At 53.0% G+C, this 21,682-nt stretch overlaps 3 protein-coding genes across 4 annotated transcripts; 2 read left to right on the top strand and 1 right to left on the bottom strand.

Annotated features, from left to right (window-relative positions):
* Nucleotides 1–253: 253 nt before the first annotated feature.
* Nucleotides 254–8,552, top strand: ESRRA (estrogen-related receptor alpha). Its single transcript, XM_006901491.1, has 7 exons — nucleotides 254–461; nucleotides 1,769–2,105; nucleotides 5,954–6,070; nucleotides 6,216–6,344; nucleotides 6,599–6,766; nucleotides 6,859–7,128; nucleotides 7,530–8,552. Exons 2-7 carry the CDS (start codon nucleotides 1,781–1,783, stop codon nucleotides 7,787–7,789), a joined length of 1,269 nt encoding a protein of 422 aa, XP_006901553.1. The 5' UTR covers nucleotides 254–461; nucleotides 1,769–1,780; the 3' UTR covers nucleotides 7,790–8,552.
* An 84-nt stretch (nucleotides 8,553–8,636) lies between these two features.
* Nucleotides 8,637–9,289, bottom strand: TRMT112 (tRNA methyltransferase 11-2 homolog (S. cerevisiae)). 2 transcript variants are annotated; one of them, XM_006901489.1, is made up of 4 exons: nucleotides 9,212–9,289; nucleotides 9,039–9,140; nucleotides 8,830–8,919; nucleotides 8,637–8,744 (listed from the first exon to the last, which is right to left on the bottom strand). In XM_006901489.1, the coding sequence occupies exons 1-4, from the start codon at nucleotides 9,287–9,289 to the stop codon at nucleotides 8,637–8,639; spliced, it is 378 nt and encodes a 125-aa protein (XP_006901551.1). The 2 variants fall into 2 exon arrangements, with proteins under 2 accessions (XP_006901551.1, XP_006901552.1); XM_006901490.1 differs by having other exon boundaries at nucleotides 8,830–8,904.
* Nucleotides 9,290–9,859: 570 nt separating this feature from the next.
* PRDX5 (peroxiredoxin 5) lies at nucleotides 9,860–12,395 on the top strand. The gene is made up of 6 exons (XM_006901488.1): nucleotides 9,860–10,039; nucleotides 11,132–11,266; nucleotides 11,738–11,869; nucleotides 11,964–12,002; nucleotides 12,121–12,182; nucleotides 12,290–12,395. Exons 1-6 carry the CDS (start codon nucleotides 9,860–9,862, stop codon nucleotides 12,393–12,395), a joined length of 654 nt encoding a protein of 217 aa, XP_006901550.1.
* Nucleotides 12,396–21,682: the final 9,287 nt, after the last annotated feature.

The following is a 21,682-nucleotide window of genomic DNA, read 5'->3' as shown; positions in this document are numbered from 1 at the left end:
GCGACTCATTCCCTGCGCAGCTCCGCGTCTCCCTTGCCCCGCCCCCCGGGCTGTCGCGTACGCATGTGCACCTCTGAGGCTCGGCGGCGGCTGGGCACGACCTTCATGAGAGCCCGCCCGCCGGTTTTACCGGCTCCGCCCAAACGCGTCTGGGCACGCAGGCGCTGCCCGCCCCATTTAGCCTCATTAGCATAGGGCGCCAGTCCCCGCCCCCTGTTTTGCATGCGCACGGCTAGCTCCGCCCCCGCTGTCAGCTGGAGGAAGCGGAGTAGGAAGCGGCCGCGATGTCCTTTTGTGTCCTACAAGCCGCCGGCGGCGCCGCCGAGTAGGGGACGCGGTGCGGCGGGCCGGCGCGGCCCGAGGAGACGGAGGAGGAGGGGCTGCCCGCGGCCTCCGGCTCACCCCGGTGCTCCGGGCCGCACGGCCCTCATGCCTGCCCGTCCGCCCTGCCGGAGCCCCAGGTCTGGGGGCGGAGGGGTTGCGCCGCCGGGGGCGGGCGGGGCGCGGGGCCATGTGCGAGCTCAACGGAGGGCGGGGGCGGGGCGGGTGCAGGGCTGGGGCTTCGGCCAGCCGGGGGTCACGGGGCCGACTTTATCAGGGGATTTCGGGGGCTGGGATTCCGGGCAGGGTCCGGGGGCTGGGTTCTGGTGGACCGGTCTGGATATTAGGGTCCGGCCCTGCTCAAGCTGGGGCCTGGGGTTCAGCTGCCCTGCAGGGCTCAAACCGGCACGCGGAACCGGCCGAAGTCCCAGGGGCGGCTTAGGGTGGCATATGAGGAGTGTTCTCTGCCGCGAGAGGGGCTTTGGGGACCACGTGGGGGCGCTCGAAGGGGCCTTGGGCCACCCTGTTCTGTGGGTCAAAGGTCATCACACCGCAGGGGAGAACTTCCTCCTCCTCCACTCTCCCATTTACTTCCTGATAACCTGATAGAGGTCCCCCGCAGGCCTAGCAACTTTAGGCAACTTCCCGCAGGTGTGCACAGGTTTAGGGGGGCAGGCGGGGTGCGGGCTCTGCGGCAGGAGTGAGGCGTGAGTGCAGCGGGGTGCAGATGCGCCCGCGGGGGTGGCAGGTGGAAAAGGCCCTGCTGTGTCTGCACCGCTCTCTGCTGGCGTGCATGGGGACATCGTGGGCTCCAGAGTGTGCTCCCGAACCTTGAGTGTGAGTGTGTGTTTACATATGCGCACTTGGGGAGGAAAGTGAAGTCTAATGAGCGGGAGAGCAGGGGGCTTGGGAAGGAGGGGCTAGTCCAGGTGGGTCTCCAGGAGAGTCAGCACATGTGAGCCTCTGGGGGACAGGTGGGGGCCAGCAGGCAAGGGGGGTGAACATGCTGTCCGAGGTGTCTGCTGCCCTCTGCTCTCCTGAATAGAGGACACCCAGGTGAGGGGTGGACCACAAAGGCCCCCTTATCTGAAGAAAATTAGGAGGGATCCTGCTTCTGATGGGGGGACCTCCCCTGGTTCCAGAGGAGTGGAAGGTGGTCAGAATCTGTAGTTACTCCAAAGGATGACCCAAGTTGGGGCTTTCCAAGCACCATCTCCAATGAGAAATGTAACTGTCAGTCGCTGGCCTGGAGACTCCGTTACCATGGCAACAGCTGGGGAGGCCCCTCTTCAGGGCAGCCCTTCCTTGGACTCTGTCCCTTCTCCCCCCTCGCTGAGCCTGGTAGCCTGGCCCTGGGCCCAGGGTTGGGCAACCTGGTGGCAGGGTGTCTTTCTTTCCCATCCCCCATTCCTGTGCCTCCCCGGACATGACGGGTGTCTCTTTGCAGGTGACCAGCGCCATGTCCAGCCAGGTCGTGGGCATTGAGCCTCTCTACATCAAAGCAGAGCCAGCCAGCCCCGACAGCCCAAAGGGCTCCTCAGAGACGGAGCCTGAGCCCCCAGTGGCCTTGGCTCCTGGTCCAGCTCCCAGCCGCTGCCTCCCAGGCCACAAGGAGGAGGAAGATGGGGAGGGGGCTGGGCCTGGTGAGCAGGGCGGTGGGAAGCTGGTGCTCAGCTCCCTGCCCAAGCGCCTCTGCCTGGTCTGTGGGGACGTGGCGTCTGGCTACCACTATGGCGTGGCATCCTGTGAGGCTTGCAAAGCCTTCTTCAAGAGGACCATCCAGGGTGAGCCCCCACCCCACTCCTGTGCCCTATACCTTCAAGGCCTCCAGCCATCCACCCACATGGTGGACTGCTGAGTGCCATGGCCCTCAGACTGTCATGGTACCATTTGAAATCTGCAGTCTCCTGTTCCCAGGCCCTGCCACCTCCCGGGAGCATCCTTTTCCTGAACTTTTAAAGTCATCCAGCAGGAGTGTTGGAGTGGATTTTGAGTGTGACAGGAAGCACAGATACCTCTGGGTCCACAGTGGCTCTGAAAATTTCAAATTAGGCTCAACCTGCTCCTCACTTTGCTTCTTGCTCCTGGAAGTTGCTCACCTCATCAGCACAGAGTGTACCCCCTTTTCTTTGATTTCCCTGAGAAGCAGCTACATGAGACCACTTTTTATGAATGATTGAGGGAGGCTACATGTAGTTCAACAGCCAACTTGAGAAAAGACTTAGGAGTCACTGATTTTTTTCCACTTTAGAAAACATCAAAGATGCTAACAGAATAGTTACATGGAATGTGTCTGTACCTAAGGGCTTAGTAAGGGTTTAGTCTAACCGTTGGTCCTTTGGGACGAGTGGCACCTATCTGTTTTCTGATGTCAGCCTTCACAGAACCTGTATATGTGTCATGGGATTTTATAGAATGAGGCAACTGAGACTCTGGGAGGTTCTTTTTTTGAGGACAAAAGGCAAAGGGAATTTATTCAAATCATACCACGTGAAATATGCTGGAACCTGAATTTGAACTTGGATTGATTTAGGTCCAGAGCTGAGCTTTTAGCCAGCAGATAGCTGCCTCTATCACTAATAACTGAACTCTGGACAGACACCTTATGTCTGATGGTGACTGACTGTGACATTCCAGTGAGTTTTGACTTGGCCCCGATCCACTATCTAAACAGTTCTACAATCCTCTGGACTCCCTTCCGGTTCTGAAGATCAGGGAGCCATCAAACCTGGTTCAGGTGTTTCCCCCCCCTCCTCCTTCCCACTGAGACCTTTTGCTTTCTGTTCACTTGTTTTGAGAAATACTTACTGAACCCCAGCTGTGAGTAGCAGTGAACATTTATTGAGTGCTTGGTGCTGTGCTCCAGGCTACCCCTTGTACTCATAATTCCTTTAATTCTCACAACCCACCTTTGTAGTGAGATGGGTAACCGCAGGCTGGATATGGAACTGAGCCAAGGCCCCACAGGTGGTAAGTGGTCATGTCAAGATTGACCCAACCCTCTGCTGCTCAATCAGTTCCTTTTGAGAACAACCGTGCAGGACACTGCAGAATTGCCCCACAGGGTTACCAAAGCTGCAAATCTTTAGGGAAGCGACTGTTTCATTGTTCTCCAGTGGAGACCAACAGTAGGTTTGAACCACTGACCTTTTGGTTAGCAGCCCGGTGCCATCAGTCCTCCTTAGGATGGATTCCAGGCAGCCTTTAGCACAGATCTGTGCTTTGCTTCTCTGGCCACTGCCCTGGCATGGGGTCATGGCTGGGACCAAGGCTGGACTGCCCCAGCCCTGAAGCAGTTTGTATTCTAGCAGAGAGGAGGGATAGGAAATTGTACAAACTGCTCTATCACAGCTGAGGCCAGTGCTGGGGAGGTGTAGGATGTGTGCTGAGGAACCTGCTGGGTCCACATTCTGGAGGGCTACCTGGAGGAGGAGCTGAGCCTCGAAGCCCGAGGAGGATATAGGAGAAAGCTCAGCCTGACATAATGGCCAGTTATGTCATTTGATCCCTGGGACATTCATGCCGGCTGGGAGGGACACCAGTAAAAATGAGCACCTACAGTGGGCCAGGAGATGGTGGGGGCTCAGTGGTGTGGTTCTTGGCTTCCACATGGGACACCTTCATTGTTCCTTTCCTGTGCATATCACGCACAGTGGTCACTTGCCTGTCAGACGGGTTTGTGTGCTGCTATGAGGTTGAGCACGTGTCAGTGGTGCTACCAGAATATTAGGAAGAAAGTCTTGGTTGTCAAAATTAGCTAGTGAGAGAAATCTATACGACTGGCCAGTCTATGCTCATCCTGGAGATGGTACAGGCACAGGCAGGATTCTGTCCCGTTAAACATGGAGGCGTCTTGAGTCTGGGATTGACGTGATAGCAGCCACCACCATCAACTATGTGCCAGGCAGGCCCTGTTCCTAGCACTGGGGACCATCTTGGCCCTCTGGCCCTCAGGGAGCCAACACAAATGTGGGAGATCAAAAAATAAGTAAGCACACTATACTTCATATTAGATGATGCTGAGAGCTTTTATCCACAACCAACAATAGTGGAAGCAGCAGTCAAGATAGAAACCATGTATTACAGTGGTCTTATCTGCCAAGAACCACTTTATAAAGTGCTAGTGAGAAAGGATGTCAGGTTAAAGACTAAGGTGCACCTGACCCAAGATATGGTATTTTCAATTGCTTCCCATGCACATTAATGTTGGATAATGAATAAGGAAAACTGAAGAACTGATGCCTCTGAATTATGTTGGTGAAAAATAATGAATATACCATGGACTGCCAAAAGAGTAGACGAGCTTGTCTTGGGAAGAATGTAGCCAGAATGTTCCACTGAAGGGAGGGTGGTGAGACTTGGTTTCACATATTATCAGGATAGGCCAATCCTGGAGAGAAGGTAATATGCCTGGAAAGTAGAGGGTTGAGGAAAAAAGAGGAAGACCCTCAACGAGAGGGACAGACATAGTGGCTCAACAATGGGCTTAAATACAAGTAGAGATTCTGAGGATGGCACAGGATCAGGGGGGCTTTCCAATTACTGTGGGAGGAGCCACTCCATGGCACCGAACCACAGAGCTGAGGAGAAACTGATGGTGTGGGTAAACACGACAGGTGTCTGCAGAAAGGATCTGCCATTCTTGCAGAGTGGACAGGGAAGGTCTTCCAAGGAGGACAGCTCAACAAAATACTTGAATCTTTTAAGAGCATTTAGCCAGTGGGCAGGAGGCCAGCAGGGCCCGTGTGAGAAGCAGGTGCACGGGTGACAAGGAGAAGGAGGCAGGCCTCCAGTTTACTGGGTTCGCTGGCTTCACCTGCCAGAAGGGAAGTGAAGAGATGGGCTGGCCAGGTGTGCTGTGTTGCCTCGAGCTGCTGTGGTAAGCACAGACTGAAGGGAGCAAGGTGAGCAAATAAGGGAGGAGACAGTGCCCTATGCCGGGGGCTGGGGACAGATCCTGGACATGCTTGGAGGTAAAGCCCACCAGGACTTATGGGTTGCTGTCTGTAGTGGGCCGATCAGGAGCTGTTCCACTTAGCGCATGTGAGATGCAGGCTGCTGTCCAGACATTCACAGTGTTGGGGCTGGGTGTGAATGCAGAGTTCAGGACAGGTCTGGGCTAGACACTGACATCTGAAAGCCTGGCCGAGGCACCACCGAGTGGGGAAGAGGTCCGAGGGCAGGGCCTGGGGATTTCCACCGGAAGTTGGCCAGGAGATGCAGAGACCACAAGGCAGCCAGTGGGGTGGGAGGAAGGCTTGGAGTGTGGTCTTCTAGAAGCAAAAGAATGTGCTAAAGCACTTTGAGGAGTCAAAGGGATCAGCTGTGTAGACTGGTGATTTAGGCTAAGATGGGACTGAGAGTGACCCTTGGAGTTAGCTCTCTGGAGGTCCCTGGGGCCCTTGAGAGCAGATGAGGGCTGAACGGCCCAGGGCTGTAGTGCGGGCAGAGGCGCAGGCCGACACCCCCCCCAGCCCAGTGGCTTCCCCCCCTCTCACGGAGCTCCTGCTCTCCCTTTCCTCCCCACACCCCAGACCTGTGCTTGCCTGGGGCCGGTCAGGGCTCTCCTGTCCGCAGGGACCCCCTCCGGGCCCTGCGAGGCCCCCACTGGAGCCCTGCCTCTTCTCGGCAGGGAGCATCGAGTACAGCTGTCCGGCCTCCAACGAGTGCGAGATCACCAAGCGGAGGCGCAAAGCCTGCCAGGCCTGCCGCTTCACCAAGTGCCTGCGGGTGGGCATGCTCAAGGAGGGTGAGCACGGGCAGGGCAGAGCCAGGGGGGCTGGAGGGCAGGTGGGTGGGCAGGGAGGTGGTCCGCGAGACTAGGGAGATGGGGCCTGCTAGGGGGCTTGTCTAGGGCAGCCTGCCGACTGAGTCCCATCGTCCTTCAATCCAAGGGGTGCGTCTGGACCGTGTCCGGGGTGGACGACAGAAGTACAAGCGGAGACCAGAAGTGGACCCACTGTCCTTCCCAGGCTCCTTCCCTGCGGGCCCTCTGCCAGTAGCAGGAGGTCCCCGGAAGACAGGTGAGCATGCAGGGCCAGGGTGGAGCCCTGAGCGCTGACCTCAGCTCTTAACTCTCCAAGAACGTTCATGGACATGAGCTCCTGCAGGAATCGCAGGACCACCAGGCTCAGGAGCTGTTTCCTGATAACTCAGCTTGGCTTTTTTCGAAGCGGTGTCTCCGCCTGGCTGGTCAGCAGCCATCAAGGAAACCCGCTTGACCCAAGGGGCCTGGGGAACTTGAGTGGCCCTGAGTCGTCCCTGCCTGTCCCTGCAGCCCCGGTGAATGCACTGGTGTCCCACTTGCTGGTGGTTGAGCCTGAGAAACTGTATGCCATGCCTGACCCAGCGGGCCCCGATGGACACCTGCCAGCAGTAGCCACCCTCTGTGACCTCTTTGACCGAGAGATTGTGGTCACTATCAGCTGGGCCAAGAGCATCCCAGGTAAAGGGCCATGTGGTAGGAGCATGCTGGGTGGCTCGCGTCCTGCCTGGCTCTGCGTTGCTCATGGACACTGGCCACTGCCCTCCCTCCAGGCTTCTCGTCGCTGTCACTGTCTGACCAGATGTCAGTACTACAGAGCGTATGGATGGAGGTGTTGGTGCTGGGTGTGGCCCAGCGCTCACTACCACTGCAGGATGAACTGGCTTTCGCTGAGGACCTGGTCCTGGATGAAGAGGGGGCACGGGCAGCTGGCCTGGGGGAGCTGGGGGCTGCCCTACTGCAGCTGGTGCGGCGACTACAGGCCCTGCGACTAGAGCGAGAAGAGTATGTTCTGCTGAAGGCCCTGGCTCTGGCCAACTCAGGTGAGCCTGGGGTGGGCCTCCAGCTAAGTCCTGTTGGTGCAGTGTTGTGTTAGGCTGCTAACCAAAAGGTCAGAGGTTCGAATCCAGCAGGTGTTCTGCAGAAATTATGGTCAGTCTCCTCCCATAAAGATTTACAGTCTCCTTAGTAGTAGGTTTGCAGTTACAGCTTTCAACAGTGTGATGGCAACACACTGTTCCATTTCATAGATCAGGAAAACTGGGGCTCAAAGAAGAACAATGAATTAAAGGTCAAACAGCAAGCCTAAGGTGGGCTAGAAACTAGGCTGTGTTCACAGGGAAAGGGAGGCTCCTGGCTCGTGATGGGAGTCTTTTACGCTAAGTAGATGGGGTCCTTTCCTTTCCTGGGATGGACCAGGTCACCGGTTCTCGTTTCCCTACAGACTCGGTCCACATTGAGGATGCCGAGGCTGTGGAGCAGCTGCGGGAGGCCCTGCACGAGGCCTTGCTGGAGTACGAAGCCGGCCGGGCGGGCCCGGGAGGGGGTGCCGAGCGACGGCGGGCGGGCAGGCTGCTGCTCACACTGCCACTCCTCCGGCAGACAGCAGGCAAAGTGCTGGCCCATTTCTATGGGGTGAAGCTGGAGGGCAAGGTGCCCATGCACAAGCTGTTCTTGGAGATGCTTGAGGCCATGATGGACTGAGGCAGGGGTGGGGTGCTGGCAGGGCCTGCCAGCATGGGGTCAGCCCCAAGGGGGCAGAGCTGGGGTCTGGGCAGTGCCACAGCCTGCTGGCAGGGCCAAGGCAATGCCATCAGCCTCTGGGAGCAGGCCCCAAGTCCTCCCCTCCCCAAGGAGGGTGTCAGAAGCTGGGAACATGTGTGCCCAGGTTTTGGGTACTGTGCTGCCCCTTGCAAGCCATAACGTGCCCCCAGAGTGGAGGGGCCTTGCGGAAGCCATAGGGGACTGCAGGGGGTGTGTGTGGGGCAGAAGCCTGATCTCAGGGAGGGAAGGGGGTGGAGGCTATTGTCTCCCAATGGTGATGCTTTTGCTGCTGCTTAATCCGACCCCTCTCCAAAGCAGAGGGGGGCTTGGAAAGCAAAGGCCCCTGCCCCTTCGCTCCTCTCATCATTCGCATTGGGCATTACTGCCCTCCCCCCCCCTTGAAGCAATAACTCCAAGCAGGCTCCAGCCCCTGGACCCCTGGGGTGGCCAGAGTCCCCTACTAGCCCCCACCCAGCCTCCTCGGGGGGCAGGAAGAGCACTGCCTCTATGCCCTGCAGAGCAATAACACTATATTTATTTTTGGGTTTGGCCAGGGAGGCGCAGGGACATGGGGCAAGCCGGGGCCCAGAGCCTTTGGCTGTAAAGAGACTCTATTTTAATGTATATTTGCTGCAAAGAGAAACCGCTTTTGGTTTTGAACCTTTAATGAGAAAAAAAAATATATATATACTATGGAGCTCAAGAACAATGCGTTTGGTGTGTCACTGGGTGCAGGGCTGAAGACAAGACCAACAGAGAATGGACAAACACAGTTACAACAAAAAGACTAAGTCTCGGTTTCCTCGTCGTTTAGCAGCATGTTGGGGATCCCGCGGCTGATGGGGAAGAGACGCCCGGACTCTGGGCACTGCAGGGTGCCCTCTAATACGTCCACCTGCGGGAAAGGGGGGGACAGCTGAGCGCTGGCGGCCTGGGAGAGGGAGTGCTGGGAAGCAGGGAGGGAGGGGCCCCCATCTTACCTCCAGCAGCACGTGGTGCATCTTCCTTAAGAAAGCCTCATCGTGCTCATATCCCTCAGTTGGCCCTTTGGGGACCTCGACCAGATGCAACTGTAAGCAAGAGGTCAAAATCAGTTCTGGGCATGCCCGATTCTCCCCCTCGGTATGGAACCTGCTCCCCGGGGCAACAAGGCAAGCACCCCCGGGCGATCAGGGGCGAAGGTCCTCACAGTCTCGGCCGCCTCCAGAAGCGCCGCCCACTCCACCTTGGGTATCATCCGCGCTACGAAGTCCGGGTTGAACTCCACCGGGTTGACACGGACCTCGGTGGCCTGTGGGCGGGAGAGAGCTTAATACAGGGGCAGACCAGGGTCCCCATCCCGTCCAGAAGGAGGAGAGGTACCTGCAGCCGCAGGGGGAAGCCGCGGGGCCCCACCCCCCGCACGTGCGAGCTCAGCAAATTGTGCGTCAGAAGCTTCATGTTGCCACCGGAGCTCCAGCCAGACTGGAGCCACAGGAAGGAGGCAGGCGCGCGAGTGCGTCACTTCCGGGACCGCCCTGAGCCAGCGGATTGGACAGCCGCGAGACCGGAAGTGACGCCCGGGCCAAGGGCCTGTAGGAAACCGGTAGTACCACGCACCACCCCTTCCGGGCGTGTTGTGTCGGGGAGACCAGTTTCCCCGGTCCTAGAACGCAGGTCACGTGTGAGACAGGTGCAATGCAGGGGGTCCCGAGTTGAATGCGAACAAATGTCCGTCCCTGGACCACCCCTTGCCGCCCTTGTCCTCGTGAATGGTGGAATCACTGTTCCCACCGATAAACTGGACCCACACACGCAAGAGCGGGACCCCGCCTTCGCGGGCATAGGCTGCAGCGTTGCCGAAGCCCTGCCCCCTGGGCGCTTTTCCCCTCCCACTATGCAAACAACCACGCAGAAGCCCCACCCCCCGCCCAGTGGAGGGCCGCCCCCCGCAGGGCAGGCCATTCGCTCGCCGCGGACCCCGCCTCTGGGGGAAGGGCTGAAGCTGTGGGTTGCAGCCCCCGGGCGGGCATGGGGCTGGCGGGGCTACGAGTGGTGGGCTGGAGAACCGGCTGGGCACTTAGTGCGGCGGCTGCCCTCGAGTCTGCAGCACCCGTGAGCGCGAGACGGCAGCCCCGCGCCGCAGGAAGGTGGACAGCTGGGAGAACACGCAGTTTCAGCAGAGTCGCTGCAGCCATGGCCCCGATCAAGGTGACCATCGGCCTGGCCCGGCCTGACCTCGTCTCTCTCCTAGGCTTTCCCTTATTGCGCTTTGGGGTTAGGGACTATCAGCCTTTTTCCTGCCCTTCAGAGAGCCCTCCCGCCGGCCTAGAGGGCCTCCCCTCTGCTCATCTCTCAAGACCTTCCTGACTGCCCCCTCCGCTTTCTTGTTGCATGTTGGGGCTTCGAGTCCCATCCGTCTCCCAGGCTCCTCATTTCTCCATCTACGTCCACATTTGCAGGCGTTTCAGTAAGGGCCTTCTTCACCGTCCGGAGCCTTCTCTGTCCCAGGGCCCCCTCTTCACACTGCATGCTCCCCACCATAATCTCTTCCTTGCTTTTGTCATATTTAAGAATATTGCACACACCCAAAAATATACACCCTTCTTAAAAAATTGTGGGCACCCAAGTGCCAGTTTGTATGGACTGTTCTTCTGGACATTGCCTCTTCCACCCAAGGCTCATTTCGACCTTTCTAGACAGTCTTTAATTCTCCCATTTTCTGAGACCATCCCCTGCTCCTTCCCCCTTCTCTCACACCCTTTTGAAGACCCCCTCCACTTCTATTCATCTCACTCCCAACCTCGAGGCTCCTTAGAGAGCCCCCTCCTTTTTTCTTTGCCTTCCGAAGCCTTTTCAAAATGTCTTCATTTAATGTCCATCTCTTCAGTGGGTTCTTGGATACCCCCTTGCTTTCTCCTTGATGAGCTTGAGCGGGCCACTGAAACTTGGCTAGGCTGTCTCTCCTTGTCATCAGACCCCTGCCTCTCCGCATCCCCCATTTATCCCACTCAGTTCCCATAACTCAGGCAGCTTGTTTACTCACCTCCTTGCGACACCTGGGGTTGCCTTCCCTCCCTACTCCGGTGTAACCAGCAGGCCCTTAGGAAAGGCTGGCAGTCTAGAGCCAAGAGGATGTGGGGTAACACTGTGGGGGAGCAGGGTGGGGGAGGGCAGAAGGGAGGGACCCGTAGAAACCGCCAGGACTAGACTTTCCAGGGCTTGTCTCCTGGCCCAGCCCTCAGGCCCTCAGGTCAGTTCCCTTGGCCTCCAGTCCCCTGACCTTTGAGCCTTTCCTTCCAGGTGGGAGACACCCTCCCCTCGGTGGTGGTGTTTGAAGGTGAGCCTGGAAAGAAGGTGAACCTGGCGGAGCTGTTCAAGGGCAAGAAGGGGGTGCTGTTCGGCGTTCCTGGAGCCTTTACTCCTGGCTGCTCCAAGGTGAGGCTCAGCAGCCTCTGGGGCTCAGGAATTGTCTTTTATTCCTGTTTTCATTGCTAGTAAGTCCTGCAGATGTCTTTCTAAAGCCCAGAGGCAGTTTGCAACAAAAATATATAGAGGCTGTAAAGTAAGTAAGAAAGAGGCTATAAAAACATAACAGTACCAGGTGTGCTGGAGAAAGGATTATTGCAGTTAAATTCAACAACTCTTGTTGACCCTTGTGTGCAGCGGGCCCTGTGGAAGGCAGTGGGGACTCAGTGCTTAAAAAGCCTCCTAAGGGACAGTTGCAGTCTTTAGGGTGTTAAGTTTAGGTCTGAGCTACCTAGTGGCCAGAGCAAAAAAAGAAAATAAATGGCTTATTCAAGTCTCATTAATTAAACGAGTTAAAGCAGAGAAGTGAGGAGAGGCTGGAGACTAGGGAAGGGCCAGGGAGCGACCAGCTTCTTGTTAACCCTTTGATTTCCCTCCCAGTCCCACCTGCCAGGGTTTGTGGAGCAGGCCGAGGCACTGAAGGCGAAGGGAGCCCAGGTGGTGGCCTGCCTGAGTGTCAACGACGTCTTTGTGACTAACGAATGGGGGAAGGCCCACCACGCAGAAGGCAAGGTGAGACGCAGGTCCCACCATCCTCAGGGGCATCCATCCTCGGGGTGTCCACGCAGGTGATTCTCCTGATGACCTTTGCTTTCTCTGTTCTCAGGTTCGACTCTTGGCTGACCCCACTGGAGCCTTTGGGAAGGTGAGTCCCAGTTCACTACGGTGTGGGTTCCTTGCCAGCCTAGAAGCAGAAGCTTAAAGGGGTGGGGCCTGGGCCCATTCTGCGCCTTCCTGACCCTTACTTCTGCCCCTCCCTCCAGGAGACGGATTTGCTCTTAGATGATTCATTGGTGTCTCTCTTTGGGAACCGAAGACTCAAGAGGTGAAAGCAGGATTCCCTGGGGCCTTGACTCCCGCCACCCGCTCAGTGTCCACTCCCAGCCTCCAGGCCTAGGCTGACCTCACTCATCTGGCCCCTCTTTCTGGTAGGTTCTCCATGGTGATCGACGATGGTGTGGTGAAGACCCTGAACGTGGAGCCGGATGGCACAGGCCTGACCTGCAGCCTGGCTCCCAACATCCTCTCGCAGCTCTGAGGCCCGAGGCCCAGACATGCTCCCTCTCCCCTCTCCTTATCTTACCTGCTCAACTCTGGGCAGGAGGCCCCTGCTCACCCCCAGCGGGGCCACCCAATTGGAACCTTGGCCAAATAAACACTTGTGATTCAAGCCTGGGTCCTTGTTTCTGATTTGCTGCTTTGCTGGGGGCCAGGCTTTGTGACACAGTCAGACTGAGCTGAGCTCCGAGGGCAGTGGTCAGAGGAGGGAGGCAGAAGGAACCCAGATTTAAGTAAGAGAATAGTCATGGAAGTTTCTGGAAGGTGGTATTATGAAACATCTATCAGGAAGCTGGGAATGAGCTGGTGGCCTGAAGAGCAAGGGAAAGGGCTTGTGGTGGATGCCAGCTCCTAGAAAACCCACAACCTGCATGTGGTCTCAGGAGCCGGCCAGTCTCACTGAGCCCCCCAAACCCTGTGCCAGAGCCTTGTCTTTAGAACCCTCTTTCCTGAGCTGAGCCCCACTCTGTCCTTTAACTGAACCCCTCCCTGAAGCATCTTCTCCCCTGGAGGAGCCCCTGACACCCCAGTCCCACTCCATCCTTTAACTGTTGAATTCTTTCCTGAAGCACCTTCTGCCCCGATGTCTGAGTGCCTGACCCCTGAGTGGTAGGAAGGATTCCTACAGTTCAGTCCAGGAGGGCTCCCGGGCAGGTGAGCTGTGGAAGAGAGAAGATGACAGGGGTAGGTGTGACTTAGGTGAAGGCCATCGTGGCCCACAGACCCTGCCCTGCCTCCTGGTGGCCATGTACATGTAGCCAGCAGCAATGACGACACCTGCTCGCCCAGGTCCTGGCTAGACCAGCACGGCTGAGGGTGCAGACTGACAGTGGTGACACTTGAGGGGCATTCACTGGCGCCAGGCACGGTGCTAAGGTCTCCAGGCCTCAGACTGCAGCCCCGAGCAGACAGGGACAGGATCTTTGTCTCACGCTCTGTGTGCAGAGCTGGCTGGGGCTGGCCGAGGTCGCTGTGGCTGAGGGGAAGGTCAGGAAAGGCCTCTTGAGATGTACACCTGGGAGGTCGGGCCCTGTAAGTGGCTTTAGGTTTGTTGGGGTTTTTTTTTGGGGTGTTTATATTATCTTTTTTATCATTATTAATTTCAATGAACATTTACAGAGATTTTGGATTTCCATTCATTCATTGTTGCACTTTTCTCCCTGCCCACCCCTTCTCCCAGTACACTCTTCTCTTTGAAAAGTAAAAGAAAAATTCTTTCATAAGTAGCTTCTGTTTTATCTTGTGTGGGCCCCTCTGACCTTGGAAGGCCTATAATAAGTAGGACAGGGACAGGTCAGATGAAATTGTGTGGGGTGAGCCAGAGGTACGGGGTGGACTGAGTAGGGGAGGGGCAGTGGGACGGAGGTCTAGGCATTCTTGTTGTGTACCATGGAGTTAGAACCGACCCACAGCTGACCCTCCAGCAGGTTTTCAAAGGCAGTTAATTGAAGGAAACTGCCCACCCTTCTGCAGAGCAGCTGGTGGATTCAAACCACATGCCTTTGGGACTGCATTGCAGTTTCTTATCCCTAGGGCACCAGAGCTCCTAGAGGTTAAGGCATAGCCACTGGGTGTGAGGACTGAGGGTGAGTCTGGGAGGCCCAAGGGGCTGGAGGGGTGGGGGTGATGTCCTGTGGATGGGGCACCAGGCAGAAGGCTCACTCAGCCTGCCTGAGACTTCCACCCACCTTCCTGTTCTCCCATGGTCTCTACCAGGGCCGGCGCCCTCCAGCTTCCCAGCACCTTGGAAACCTGCCTCCTCCTCCTCCCCTGAAAAACTCTGGGTCACAGCACTGTCCTCTCTGGGTGCTTGATGGAAAAGCTCTTTTAACTCCTGAATACCACTTCTCAGTCCTCTCAAAAACCTCATTGTCCTGGGTGTGGAAACAAGGACACTGAGGCTCTCTCTTGACAGGCCCAGATGGAGGGGCACCCCGAGTCAGTAGAAGCAGGGTGACCTGAGCACAGCCAATCAACCCCTCTGTGCATCCTGGTCCAGCCCCGCTATCACAGGAAACCTAGACCCATCGCGGCCACTCAGCTGCCTGCCTCCTCCTTTTCTGGGCTTTTATCTCAGTCACACAAGGCCCCCAGCAAGACCTCTGGGAGGAAGTGTGCCCTCCAAGGTCATGGTCACCAGCTGGACCTGAAAACAGGGAGAAGAAGGGGCTCCCAGTGCTGAGGTGGCCCCTTAGGCAGCCTGGGAGTGTTGGGGTGTGAGTAGAGACTAGGGTGTTGATTTGGGCAGCCCTGACTGCTGACCATATGTGGAGCTGTGGGGCTTAGTGTACCCTGAGGGTTGCTCCAGCTCTGGAGGACTGAGATCAAACAGTGTACAACCAGTGTGTGACAGCTCTGCCTTCAGGCCAGCTGGGCTGGGCTGCTGGCCTGAACCAGAGACCCAGTAGCCTGGTAGAATCTACCTGAGCAGTGACGATGGGTTTCCTGCATGTGCCCATGTCTGTACGCATCCACGCCTGCACACATGCACACCTGTGCGTACCCACGTCTGTACGCATCCACGCCTGCACACATGCACACCTGTGCGTGCCCATGTCTGCATGTGCTCACTCCTGCATGAGAAGGCACACCTGCATGTGCCCACGTCTGTACGCATCCACGCCTGCACACATGCACACCTGTATGTGCCCACGTCTGCATGTGCTCACTCCTGCATGAGGAGGCACACCTGCATGTGCCCACATCTGTACACATCCACGCCTGCACACATGCACACCTGTGCATGCCCACGTCTGCATGTGCTCACTCCTGCATGAGAAGGCACACCTGTACGTGCCCAGGTCTGCATGTGCTCACTCCTGCATGAGAAGGCACACCTGCATGTGTTCCCATCTGCACTCACCCATGCCTTCACACATGCACACCTGTACGTGCCCACGTCTGCATGTGCTCACTCCTGCACAAGCAGGCACATGTATCCATGGGCTCCAGCGCTGTCTGTAAATGCCTCAAGAATCCATAAACCCCTCCAAGAATCCCAGCGAGCACCCTCCTGCCTGAGAGGCGTCGCCGCCTGATGAATTTGCACATTTTGGGGTGAGCTGATCTGAGGGTGGATCTGAACCTGTCCTGGGACCTGGCGACCTTGGGCAGTGTTTTAGTTCTCTTTGTCCTAACCGCTGTCACCTCTAAAGTGGGAATTGAACACAATCCGCATCATAGGACAGCTGTAGGGAACACAGGAGACAAGAGTTGTTAAATCATTTAGCACTGACCCTCATATGTGGTAAACAATAAATGGTTAAAAGAAAATGGCAATTCAAAATGCTGTGGTTTGGATCAGATGCACCTTAGTCTTCAAAATGATATCCCTGATCTTTAGCATTTAAAAGATATCTTTTTTTTTTAAGATAATCTTTGACAGTAGATTTCCCCAGGGCAACATGTCTTTTGATTTCTTGACTGTTGCCATGCTGGATCTGGATGTTGTTTGTGGATCCAAGTAAAAGAAAATTGTTGACAACTTCAATCTTTTCTTCATCACTCATAATGTTTTCTAATTGTTCAGTGGTGAGGATTTTTGTTTTCTTGATTTATATAGCTGTAATCCACAATGAAGGCGGTAGGTTGGGTGTTTTTTTTTAAATCTTTAAGTGCTTCAAGTCATCAAGCAAAGTTGTATCATCTGCATATCCTCTCATCTCCTTCTTCATATAGTTCAATTTTTTGAATGATTTGCTCGGTATGCAGATTGAATAGGCATGGAGAAAGGACAGCCCTGACACACACCCTTCGTAATTTTAAGCCATGCAGTGATTCCTTGTTCTCTTTGCACAACTGCTTCTTGGTCTAGATCTAGGTTTTACATGAGTATAATGATGATGTAGGGATTGTTGTTGTTATGTGCTATCGAGTCGCTTATGACTCATAGTGACCCAATAGCCCACACCCTGCTCTGTCCTGTGCCAAACTTATTGTCTTTGATACACCTACCCCCCTTGCCCCAGTCACTGAATCAATCCATTTCATCCAGGGTCTTCCTCCCTTGCACTGTCCCTCCACCCTCCCAAGCATAATGGCCCTTTCCAAGGATTGGCTCTCCTTGCAACATGTCCAAAGTATGTCAGACAAAGCCTCAGAATCCTTGTAGGGATAACAATTAGTTAGTAGGGGAAGAAAAGCAGAAGAAATAAGTGCCATCAAGTTGTAGTGACCTTATGAATGAAAGACTTGAACATTTGTATAACTTTCATTGTTTTTCCAAGTTCATAGAGTTTCTGGAGGCAAGCTATTTCGGAAGTGGATGCCACTCCTGCTTCTAAGCTTGTTTTAATTGGGGAGCTCCAGCAAACACTGTCCACCATGGGTAACCATTATCGTGTTTGACACATCAGTGTCACAGTGTTCAGCATCACAGCAACCATGAGTTACCTCTGTACAGCAAATAGACAGACCAGTGCTATACCACCTAGAAGAATGTTTGAAAGAAATTATAGAAGGTGAAGAAAGTTAACTCTGGCACATATATTTTGATATCCCAGGTGTTGTTGAGGACCATTGAGTTGATTCTGACTCGTAGTGATCTCGTCTCTGACACAGCACGTCACCGCCCGGCAGGCCCTGTGCCACCCTCAGCATTGGTGCTGTACTCGAGTCATTGTTGTAGGCACTGTGCCACCCTCTCCTGGAGCGCCTTCCTCTCCTTCACGGACCCTGTGCTTTACCAAGCAGTGAGCTGCTTCTCCAGGGGCTGGTTCTTCCCAATAACATGCCCAAAGTCTGCGAGACAGTATTTATAGCCTCGTTTCTAAGGAGCTTTCTTGCTGTACTTCCTCAAGGATAGATTTTTTAAAAAAATTTTATTTATTTTTTTTAAGGAAGGCTTGAATGCCATCCCCCACTGCCAGAAGTTAATGCATCGAGTTTCTCACACTTGGGGAAATGGCACATCGGGAGCGGAGGAGGAGCCTCGCGCTGGGAAAGCACCTTCGTGATCACGCTATCTCCCCTGCCAGGTATTTCCTTGTTCTTTTAAAACAATAACCTTGTTATTAATTTTTTAATTTGAGTGAAAACTTACAAATCGTATTGGTTTTTTATGTAATGGTTCATCTAAATGTACACATTTTCTTTCTGTCATTAATTATATTAATTATGACTATTAATGTAATTAGTTACAATGTCTCATTACATATTAATTTTTACTCTCCCACCCTTCCCACTCCTACTAACCCTCTAAGATTCATTCTATCAATCTTCCCTTAGCTTTTATAAACAAGCCATACTTGTTTTGTGTTGACTGACTTAATGTCACACAGCAGAACTTCCTTGAGATTCATGCATGTTGTACTGTGTTTTGGGAATTCTTTAATATTAAGTAATACTCCATTATGTGAATGTACCATCATTTCTTTAGTCATTCATTCATTGATTGACACTTGAGCTTTTCCAGTTTGTAAATAATGTTGCAACACATTTGGGTGTGTGTATGGCAGTTTATGTTGAAGCTTTATTTTTTTTTTTAATATGTAAGCTTATTCATTTGCCACATATAGAAAATTTTATTTCTGACTGGATTCGGATTTGGAGGTAGAAGCTCTCAGAGAGGACAGCCTCCGTCTCTTGGCGATCTGCTCCTGGTGTTTTTCTTTGGCCTCCTTCACTTTCTTGGCCAAAAGCTTAGCATACTCTGCAGCCTGTTCCTTATACTTATTTTTTTTCTTTTATTTTATCATTTTGTGTGTGTGTACCATCAAATTGGATTATTTTTTTTTAAATTCCCCTACTAGTTTATTTACAAAATTTGAATACAAATTAGAACAAATTCTTTCAATTTCGCTTACCTGTCCCCATCAAATTGTACAACCTGATGATTAATCCCCCCCGTTGTTTGTTGTTGTTGTTATGTGCCTTCAAGTCGCTTGCAACTCATAGCAACCCTATGTACAACATCCCTAAACTCTGCTCTCTCTGTCCTGTGCCAATCGCATCGTCTCTGATACACCCATCTCGATTACCCCAATCACTGAATCAATCCACTTCATAGAGGGCCTTCCCCTTCTACGCTGTCCCTCCACCCTACCAAGCATGATGTCCCTCTCCAAGGACCAGTCCCTCCTTGCAACATGTCCAAAGTATGTTAGATGGAGCCTTAGAATCCTTGCCTCAAAGGAGCCACCCGGTTTAACCCTTTCCAGGACAAATCTGTTTGTTTTCTTAGCAGTCCATGGTATTCTCAATACTCTTCTCCAGCACCACAGCTCAAAGGCATCAATTCTCCTTCTATCCTCCTTAGTTATTGTCCAATTCTCTGATGCATAACAAGTGAGCGCAAAGACCATGGCCTGTATCAGATGCACCTTAGTCTCCAGAGAGACATCGTTGCTTTTGAGTACTTTATTCTTCTTGGTGCGCTGTTTCTTCAGCGAGATGTGCTGGTGCTTGTGCTGCAGGACACATGGAGTAACAAGATGCTGGATCTTGGTTGCTTTGGTCCTGGGTTTCTTGCCTTCTTTGTTCAGTGGCTTTCTCACAACACATTGATGGACATCATCTTCCTTGGAGAGGTTGAAGAGTTTGTGAATTCTGCTGGCTCCCTTGAGTCCCAGGCGATGAGGCACAGTGGTGTTTGTCAGTTCCGGGATATCCTTCTCCCCTTTCTTGACGATAACCAAGTTGAGAACACTCAGATTGGCATCCACAATGCAAGCCCGGACAGATTGGCGCTTCCTCTCTGCAGTTCTCTGTGTTCTGTAACAAGCGTGCCCCTTTCTCAGCAGCAGGTGAGCTCGGCCATGGGTTAGAACACTCTGCTTCGTGGGAAAATCTTGCTTGTCTTTTCCACCACTGATCCGGACACCATATCCCTTCCACTCATCACCAAGAGTCAGCAGCAACCTCTGTGGCCTTTTGCTTCTCATAAAATGTATGAAGCTTGCATTCATTGTCCGCTTCCCACTGTCTGTGAAAGAGATGCTCAGCTTCATGGTGAAGCAGCCGAGTGCCTCAGCCGCACCACGAAAAAGAGCGAAGCTCTAATTTTTTTTGGATTTGTACTTAGTAGTGGAATTGCTGGATTAAATGGTACTTCTGTTCCTAAATATCTAAGGAGGCGTCAGGCTGCCTTCCGTAGTGGTGGCACTACTTTAGATTCCCACCATCAGTGGACAAAACTTCCAACCTCTCCACACCTTCACCAGCATTTGTTGTTTGTTGAACTTTGCTATTGTTGCTGAGGTGAGTTGATATCTCATTGTTGGTTTGGTTTTAATCTCTCTGATAAGAAGCTGTGCTGCAATCCTGAAGGCATGTGGTTCAAGTCCACCAGCTGTTCTGTGGGAGAAAGACAGGCAATTTCCTTCCATGCAGCTAACTGACTCTGAAAACCCACTGGACGGCACACAACAGCAATAGCTGACAATAACAACAATGTTGTCGTTGTTGTTATGTGCCATTGAGTCGCTTGCGACTCATAGTGACCCTATGTACAACAGCCATAAACTCTGCTCTGTCCTGTGTCAATCACACTGTCTCCGACACACCCATCCTGATTACCCCAGTCACTGAATCTCATAGAGGGACTTAACCCCCTCCCAAGCATGATGTCCCTCTCCAAGGACCAGTCCCTCCTTACAACATGTTCAGAGTATGTCAGATGAAGCCTCAGAATCCTTGCCTCCAAGGAGTAGCCCAGTTTAACCCTCTCTAGGATGAATCTGTTTGTTTTCCTAGCAGCCCATGGTACCCTCAGTACTCTTCTCCAGCACCACAGCTCAAAGGCATAAATTCTCCTTCTATCCTCCTTGGTCATTGTCCAACTCTCTGATGCATAACAAGTGATTGTGAAGACCATGGCCTGTATCAGATGCACCTTAGTCTCCAGAGAGACACCATTGCTCTTCAGTACTTTGGAGAGGTCCCTAACAGCAGACTTTCCCATGGCAATGCGCCTTTTAATTTCCTGGCTGCTGGTGCCAAGACTGTTGACTATGGAGCCAAGCAGACTAAAGCTGTGTACAATCTCAATCTCTTCATCATCCATCCTGATGCTGCCGATTGGTCCAGTGGTGAGAATCTTTGTCTTCTTGACATTGAGCCTCAATCCATATTGAAGCTGACGAAGAACAGCAATAGCTAATGGGGGCGCTCTGGTGGCCTCGTGGTAAGAAGCTGCACTGCCAACCCAATGGCTTGCAGTTGGACTCCACCAGCTGCCCTGCAGGAGAAAGATGAACTGTCCCATTTCCTGTGATTTACTGCCTCTGAAAACCTGCGAGCGGGCTAGCTATGAGTCAGGTTCTACTCAATGGTCCATAGCAACAGCAACAAGAGCTAATTTCTGGTGGCCTAGTGGGTAAGGAGATGGGTTGCCAACCTAAAGGCAGACAGTTTGAATCCTCCAGCTGCTCCCTGGGAGAAAGATGGACAGTCTCCTCCCATAGGATTTATTGCCTCTGAAAAGCTGCTGGCGTTGATTCCTGCCATGAGTAGATTCCTACTTGATGGTGCATAACAGCAACCATAGCTAAGGAAGTAGTTCTAGTGGTCTAGTCATGGGGCCAATTCAAAGACAAGTGGTTCAAGTTCACCACCTCAGATGCTCTGAGGAAGAAGATGGGCTCTCTCCTCCCAGGCGACTTACAGCATGAAAACCCAACTTTAGGGAAGAGGAGGCCAACTGTGAGGTTTTAGTTGTTTTGTTTTTTTTAAAAATTTATTTCTTTTTAATTTTTATTAATTTTAAAAAGTATGAGTTGGTTCTGCCTGGATGGCAAGCAACATGGCAGGTAATGACATCGAGCATTTTTTATGTATTTCTTGGCCATCTGAATGTCTTCTGTGGTCAGGAATCTTTTCATGTGCCCTGCCCATTTTGTAATTGGGTTGTTTTTCTTTTTCTTGCTGACATGTTGGAGTTCTCCATAAGTTTTAGATATGAGCTTCTTGTCAGATGTGTTATTGCCAAGTATTTTTTCCCAAACTGTCTGTAGTTTCTCTTTTCACACTATTGGAAATATTTTTGATGCGTATAAAGATTTACTCTTTAGGAGTTTCCAATCCTCTAGTTTATCCTTTTCATTCGTATATGATGGTCTCTTTATACCATTGAGCAGGGCTCCTAAGTATGGCTCAGTATTTCCTTTGATGAACTTCTTTAATTTTAAGTTATATGCCTAGATCCATCTTCAGTTAGTTTTTTTTTATACCGAATACCACTATCATTCAAATATATGCACCAACAACCAGAGCCAAGGAAGAGGAGATAGAAGATTTTTACCAACTTTTACAATCGGAGATTGATCGAAC

Source organism: Elephantulus edwardii, unplaced genomic scaffold, assembly GCF_000299155.1.
Source record: "Elephantulus edwardii isolate Elephantulus edwardi_28Jun2011 unplaced genomic scaffold, EleEdw1.0 scaffold00328, whole genome shotgun sequence".
NCBI lineage: Eukaryota > Metazoa > Chordata > Mammalia > Macroscelidea > Macroscelididae > Elephantulus > Elephantulus edwardii.
This window is presented reverse-complemented; position numbering and strand designations above follow the sequence as displayed.